At 51.8% G+C, this 7,622-nt stretch overlaps 1 protein-coding gene across 1 annotated transcript in view; it reads right to left on the bottom strand.

Annotated features, from left to right (window-relative positions):
• TAF4 (TAF4 RNA polymerase II, TATA box binding protein (TBP)-associated factor, 135kDa) overlaps positions 1–7,621 on the bottom strand; it is a gene marked incomplete at its 5' end in the record, with an annotated part of 60,807 nt that extends 53,186 nt beyond the window's left edge. The window contains one exon of the mRNA XM_005885618.2: positions 7,450–7,621. Within this exon, the coding sequence (XP_005885680.1) occupies positions 7,450–7,621 (172 nt within the window). The remainder of the gene's footprint in view (positions 1–7,449) is intronic.
• Position 7,622: the final 1 nt, after the last annotated feature.

Here is a 7,622-nt window from a genome sequence, read left to right as displayed (position 1 = left end):
GAGAGAAACATCGATCCGCTGCCTCCTACACACTCCCTACTGGGGATGTGCCTGCAACCAAGGTACATGTCCTTGACCGGAATCAAACCTGGGACCCTTGAGTCCGCAGGCTGACGCTCTACCCACTGAGCCAAACCGGTTAGGGCATGCTACTCTTAATGACAAACATCCCTACATTATAAAACACTTTTATGCCCTGGCCAGTTTGGCCTGTGGACTGAGGATCCCAGGTTCGATTCCGGTCAAGGGCACATGCCTGGGTTGTGGGCTAGATCCCCAGTGCGGGGTGTGCAGTTGGCAGCCAATCAATGGTTCTCTCTCATCACTGATGTTTCTATCTCTCTCTCCCTCTCCCTTCCTCTCTGAAATTACTAAAAATATTTTTTTAATCTGTTAAAAAAAAAAAAGCTCTTAAGCCCTGGCTGGCTGCTCAGTGGTTAGAGCGCCAGCCCTCCAACTGAAGGGTCACAAGTTCAATCGCGGTCAAAGGCATGTACCTCAGTTGCAGGCTCAATCCCCAGCGCAAGTCAGGGCCTTTGTGGGAGGCAATCAGTCAATGTGTCTCTCACATCCATGTTTCTCTGTCTCTCCCCCTCCCAATCTCTCTAAAAATCCATGGAAAAATATTCTTGGGTGAGAATTAACAACAACAAAAAAAAGCTCTTAAAACAAGTGCCCCACATATACCTTGCTTTCCCAGAGACCTGGCAGTATTCAGGACCCACTCTGCCTAGCCCCAATCGCTGCCTCTCCCCTGCCACCCTCTAAATTCCATCAGATGCCATGACTCCCAAATTCCGGCCTCTTCTTACCTCTCCCTGCACCCCTGCCTTACATTCAAATCCTCATACACTTCCTCAGAAACATGTCAAAACAGGGACACTGGTCCTCCTCCCATTCGCAACTGCCCAGATTCCAGGGAGGGCAGTCCCAATCTCAGTCAACCCTCACTTCAAATCTATCAGCATGTCCTGTGAATATGTCCACAGCACGGCTGCCCCCTCACCAGCACCTTCTTTCCCCGAAGTGCGCAGTCTCACTGGCTGCCGCCACAGCCTTTCCCTGTCTTGTGCGGTCTGTTCCGGGCCAGCGGCTGCCACACTGACACCGGGACACACACACAGCCTGGGGAGGAGGGATTAGCTGTCCTGGCTCCTAGTGTCCTGCTCTGTCCACTCAGACCACTGACACCCCAAAATAAGTCACTTCAGGTTGAGAAGCTCCTATCATTGGCCACTCAAGTTCTGAAATCTGACATCCATCTGATGGCATCATAAAGAACTGTCTTCATTTCTCCCCAACCTCTGGGTTCAGAAACCATTTGGATATAGGCCCTCTGGGGTGCAAGTTCTCCAAAGCCATGGGATATCCCACCCCACCCCCTTCACATGGACACACTGCTCCTTCTGAGCTCAGGGGTCAGGAGAAGCATGTGCATTCCTTCCTCCCGGGCCACGTGGGAGAGGCAGAAAGATCCCATCAAGGCTCTAACTTCAGGAGGGAAGCTCGAAGGTCCAACTCAGCATCATAGGCCCAAAGGGCTGCAGCGGGCTGAGCTCACGACACCCACAGTGGAAGGGCGGGGAGCTCCATAGCCTCCACCCCCTAACTCAGTCCCCTGCCCCCAGCCCTTTCCCCCACCCCCCATCCACAACCTCAGCCCCAAACTCCAGTCCCTGCCTCCAGCCTCAGACTACTCACACACAGCAGTGTGTGGACGGGCAGGCAGCCAGAGAAGGGAGCCAGACAAATGGGAGAGAGGGGGGACACCTATGCACTTTTCAGGTATGGGCAATTTTTATATCTGTTTCCTGAACGCTTTGATTACTTGGACTAGACATCTAAGGACATGTAAAAATCAGAAGTTCAGTCCTAGCTGGTTTGGCTCAGTGGATAGAGCAGCGGTTCTCAACCTGTGGGTTGCGACCCCTTTGGGGGTCGAATGACCCTTTCACAGGGGTCGCCTAAGACCATCGGAAAACACATATATAATTACATATTGTTTTTGTGATTAATCACTATGCTTTAATTATGTTCAATTTGTAACAATGAAATTGTGGGTCACCACAACATGAGGAACTGTATTAAAGGATCGTGGCATTAGGAAGGTTGAGAACCACTGGGATAGAGCATCGGCCTGCAGACTGAAGGGTCCTGGGTTCAATTCCGGTCAAGGGCACATGCCCGGGGTTGAGGGCTCGATCCCCAGTAGGGGGTGTGCAGGAGGCAGCCAATCAACGATTCTCTCTCATCATTGATGTTTCTCTCCCTCTCCATTCCTCTCTGAAATCAATAAAAATAAAAATCAGAAGTTCTAACTCAAAGAGTTCGTAGCCCCACCACAAAGATACCCAGTTTCCAGTCTCACACACAACTTTACAGCACTCACTACCTCACAGGGGGTAGAGGAGTTATCTAAGGCAGGGGTCCTCAAACTTTTTAAACAGGGGCCAGTTCACTGTCCCTCAGACCATTGGAGGGCCGGACTATAGTTTAAAAAAAAACTATGAACAAACTCCTATGCACACAGCGGCAGCAAAAACACCCGGTGGGCCAGATAAATGTTTTCGGCGGGCCGCATGTGGCCCGCGGGCCATAGTTTGAGGACCCCTGTTCTAAGGCATGCCATATACACACGTGTGTGTAACGCACCATGCCACCACAGGAAAGGACAGTCCCCGTCACCCTCCTGGCACACAGAATCCAGAACAGAGGGGCCTGCTGCGGAAGCCCCTCCCCTCTGCCTTCTGACTTCCTATACCTGCCTGATGACTGTCAGAGGTCCATCAAGTCACAGCTGCTGGCCTCCAGCCTGCGGCAACTGTCAGAGCTGAGAGCACTAAGCAGTCACTATTTCCCAGGACCAGGGAGCCAGCCTGAGACTCCTGATGCATCAACATGAAGAAAAGTTAAAGTACTTTTGAGAACTGTGGAAATTTCCCCAAATCTGAGGCAACTTTCTCCAGAGTCCTTTCAAATCTCTGCTTCAAGATTTTCAAAACCAGTTGTTAGATTTTGATCAACTCACATATGACTAAAAAAGCTCTTCAATCATATATTTATAAATGTGTGGAACTCTGAGCAGGTGTTTAAGAGCGACTCCTTCAGTGCACCTGAGAGCCAGGCATTGGGCCTCCTGGTGGTGACAGAACCGCCCTGGGAGCCAGGCCTCTGGCCCATTGGGTCCACCAACCACCCATGTAGCCAGGAGACCACTTCCTTAAATGCTTTATTATGGGTCCCTCACAAAGAGGGCCCTCGTGTGGCAAACTGTAAACAGCTGGAAGAGCCGCCCATTGTTCAAACTCAGGTAATTCACCCTTAAGCCCTCAGCACAGGGCAGTCAGCCCCCTTTACGGCAGGGGGTGGGGGGACTAAGCAACCTTGTTGCTAAAATGTGAGGACCACCAACTCCAAAAGACACCCACATCGGCGTGAAACATTATCCCAATCCCAGTACCCAGACAGCTCTGTCCACCCTAATGATGCTGGGGACAGCCAGGAGTGAAGCCTGAACAGAGGGTGAGAAAGAGGGACCCCTGCTCACCCCCAGGGCCTCCTTCCATGGGCAGTATGAAGGTGCTAGGCCAAGGAGAGCTGTCCAGTGCTGGCCATGGACAGCTCTCAAAAAGTTAGTCCTTTTTCTTCCCAAACATCACTGTTATCTAAGTATAGCCAAAGAAAAATTCGGTTAAGGCCTTTGGCCTAAGCGAGGCCCACTTGTCTGGGAGCCCCCTGCAACAAGCTGGGCTGGTTTCTTCTCACAGAACCAGCGTCAGCCACAGCAGCAGGCTCCTGGGTCCCTGAGAACACGGCCGTCTGGACAGTTTGAATGGGAACAAAGCTGTGTGGAGTCTTTGCTGCCTCTACAGCCACATGAAGTTCTAAAACCAGTGAGAACATAAGGGGCCGGGACAACATGTGAATACTGAAGGCTCCATGGTGGCGGTGTACAGGGCTCACCAGATGCAATTTCACAGGCTTCACAAACGCCGATCCCTTTTCCAGCTGGGAAAGCCGAGGCTCTAAGGAAACATGTTCTGCCCCAGGTCAGAAAGCAACAGTGTCCTTCAGTAACAAAATCTCAGCTTCTAAGAATGTCCCTCATGCCAAAGCACTTGCTACAAGTCAGCCACCAGAATTTCCATTTCTTGTAACTTCAGGGCTGGGCCCTACATGCTCCACCACCCAGCTGGGGACCACACTCCCGACTCAGCTGGCCTAAGCAGCACCGGCAGCTACCACTAGATTGTCTCTTTCCCCACCAACAAATAACTCACTTCACGTGTCAGGGAAGCAATGCCGCAGACACTGGTCTCTATAAGCATATTACTCCAGGGAGTGTTCACTTTACTGATTTTAGAGAGAGCAAGGAAGAGAGGAAGAGGGAGGGAGGGAGAGAGGGGAACACCGATGGGTTGCCTCCCATGCACACCCACACCGGAGTTCAAACCCGAAACTTGGGTATTGCCCTGACCAGGAATGGAACCCGCCACCTTTTGGTGTACGGATGATGCTCCAACCAACTGAACCACCCGGCCAGGGAAGAAGTGTTCACTTCAAATAAGTCACGTGCAAATGTCCTCGAGGGCAAGGTCCCTGGGCCAGTGGGGGGAAATGGTGTTGCCCTGGAATGAGAGCCCACACTGGCCAAGCCTTAGAGCCACAGGAGAGCGAATCCTGTGGAAGCAGGACAGACAAGGTGTAAAGGTGAGAGGGACAAGGGTCACCATCCCTTGGAGGCCATACCTGGGCCTTGGTACTTCAGTGTCAGCCCACGGTGGGCTCGTGCTGAATTGGTTTTGGCAAGCTCAGTCTTGGTAGTCTCCCTGCCACCCAGACTGACCCCAGGAAGGGAGGGTTCTGGGAGGGCCGGCTTCCTTCACACATTCCAACTGCCCACAGTCTGTTATTTCACTTGGCACCTGTGCGTGTGGCTTTGACAACCCCGAGACCCCTAATCCCTCCCAAGCGTTTGTATCACAGTTGTAACAAGAATGATCTATTAGCCAAACAAGAGTCATATTTATAAGTTACTTCTACCTCGCTTTATACCTTTTTATGATGAAAGACTTAAGTGAAAAGGAAACATCCAATAGGAGGATTTAGTATTTTCTGATCAATTACATGATGTAGCTAGAATATTCACTTCTGTCACTTTGGTTTACAGAATTAAATTGTACTCTTTAAAAGAGGACACCGTTCTGGGGGCACTGGGAGAAGTTTCAACTCTACTTTTTTTTCTTCTACTGTTATTAAAATGGAGTAACTTAATTAATCAGAGTTCCCAATCAGAATATCAACTGGGGAGGAGGGGTATGAAGAGATGTAAACTTTTTGTTTTCTAGAAAACATTTGGCTCCTTTAAAGCACAGATCTCAGCCTTCGTCACCCAAATGTCACTATGAGCTGTCCTGTGCTCTCACACACGGGACTAATGCAAAGACTCACAAGACCACGGGCACAATTTTTACTACGTTGTTTGTCTACCTGTCACATGAAGACATCCCTCACACTGACGTTCGAACAAAAGATGCAAGTGAGTCTAGACCAGGGGTGGGCAAACTTTTTGACTCTAGGGCCACAATGGGTTCTTAAACTGGACCGGAGGGCCAGAACAAAAGCATGGATGGAGTGTTTGTGTGAACTAATATAAATTCAAAGTAAACATCATTACATAAAAGGGTACGGTCTTTTTTTTGTTTGTTTTTTTAGTTTTATTCATTTCAAACGGGCCGGATCCGGCCCGCGGGCCGTAGTTTGCCCACGGCTGGTCTAGGGTCACTGTCCCTACACTAGGAATCACACCAAGGGGATCCCATGAACCCCAAACACCACACCTTTCACAGCTCCTGCAAGCCAGGCCCAGCGCCCACTTCACAAACTTCATGGACAAGCTCACAGCAGGTCTAGATAACGAGTATTGAGTAGGCATTGTCCTTGCTGAAAACAAGGCAAGTGCTGAAGCCAGCAAGGCGGCTGAAGGGACCCTCACGGACAGGTAAACAGCCTCCTGCCAGCTTACATCATGTACCACAACCTCAAATTCCCTTTTGTAAATGGCCCTAACAACTAGCCATACTTTCTACTAAAAGGTCAAAACACACATAACGAGTAAAACAGAGCCACCAATAAAACACCCCTACAAACTCCGAAACAAACACAATGTGCTCAGGTAACTTCGCCCCACGGCCTTTCCCCCTGGCATGCTGCCCCACCACCACCCACAGCACTGGTCCTGGCAGCCCGGTCCCTCCCTGCCCCAGCCCCGTCAAAACAGATGCCCGCCAAGCTCTGCCCCCAGGACCAGCTCACCTGTGGTGACAGGAAGCCTTTCCTTCTTAACTCGCTGGAATTCTTTCTCAGGGTGACCTGTGGCTCTTTCCAGCAAGCACGAGGGGACACAAGGTGCTGTTTCTACTACTCCTGCCACCTCTGCAGCTGCTACACCAGCACATGTCACTACACAGCACGGGAGGAGCGCTCCAGAAGCTCAGCACTCAGTCCACGCAGGCGAGGCGGAGCGGACAGAACAGAAAGCAGGCGCCACAAGTGTAAAGGTTCACTCTGCCTAAGAATCCCAGAACGAAGCAGCGGGACGAGTCAGACTGTGGGGCCCTTGCACTGTCACACCCAAAGAACCCGAAAGGATGGCGAGTTGACAGGAAACCGAGTGGAGGACACAGAAGCTGTCCGTCGGTACCTCCGAAAAACCCACAGCCTGGAGAGCACCTGCCCACTGCTGATGTCACTGGATGGTAATAACCAAAGGAACTGAGGTCCTTTCAGTGATGACACTGTGCTCAACAAGAAAATGACGGAAATATTCCTGCAGCCCAGGAAGGGTATGTGCCCAGGAGTCCCCCAAGGTGCCCCGGGACCTCTGTCACCTGGGTGTTAGCAGGGAAGCAGAACCTCTCCATGCAGACCTGCCCAGCCTCAAGGAGGGGTGTCACTCTGCCTGACCCACCATGAGGGGACACATCACACCAAAGGAGCAGGAAAGTTCAGTGAGAATACAGGCCATATGCCTTATCCCAGAAACAGGAGAGGAAATCGCCAAGTGTGGGAAAACCATGGAACCAGGCTATGCCTCCACACCCTGTAAAACCCAGCAAGGTGTGCCTGGGAGCGCCTGCTATTGCTCTCCACAGAGGAGACACCAAGCAAGGGCACACAGGGCCAGCAGAGGAACTGTGAGCACTGGCACAAAAACTTTGCAACGCAAAGCCAACCGCTGCACAAGGTAACAGATCCCGGCTGCCACATCACATTGGGTGTGCAAGAACTCACACTCACACTGGGCGACTCTCCAGCACCTGGACTGAGGTGCACCTGAGCTTGCTGCAGGCCCGTGCAAGACCCATGACCTTAGGTCCTCCAGTCCTACAACTTCCTGGACTCCCTACTAAGGCAGCAAAGACCCTCCCCCCGCCAGTGGTCACTCACCTGGGGGCAGCTGGAAGTTCTGGATGTTCGTTGGGTTCTGGGGTGGCTGTGGCAGACGAGGGGCCAGGACCGTGGGCGTCAGCGTGGCCCGGATACCGCTGGTAGTGACCGAAGGCGTCCTGGGCAGACTCTGAGTGACCGCGCTGGCAGAGCCCTTGGGCAGCCCGGTAGGG

Source organism: Myotis brandtii, unplaced genomic scaffold (genome assembly GCF_000412655.1).
Source record: "Myotis brandtii unplaced genomic scaffold, ASM41265v1 scaffold915, whole genome shotgun sequence".
Lineage (NCBI taxonomy): Eukaryota > Metazoa > Chordata > Mammalia > Chiroptera > Vespertilionidae > Myotis > Myotis brandtii.
The sequence above is the reverse complement of the archived record's forward strand: the minus strand, read 5'-3'. Positions and strand labels throughout refer to the sequence as shown.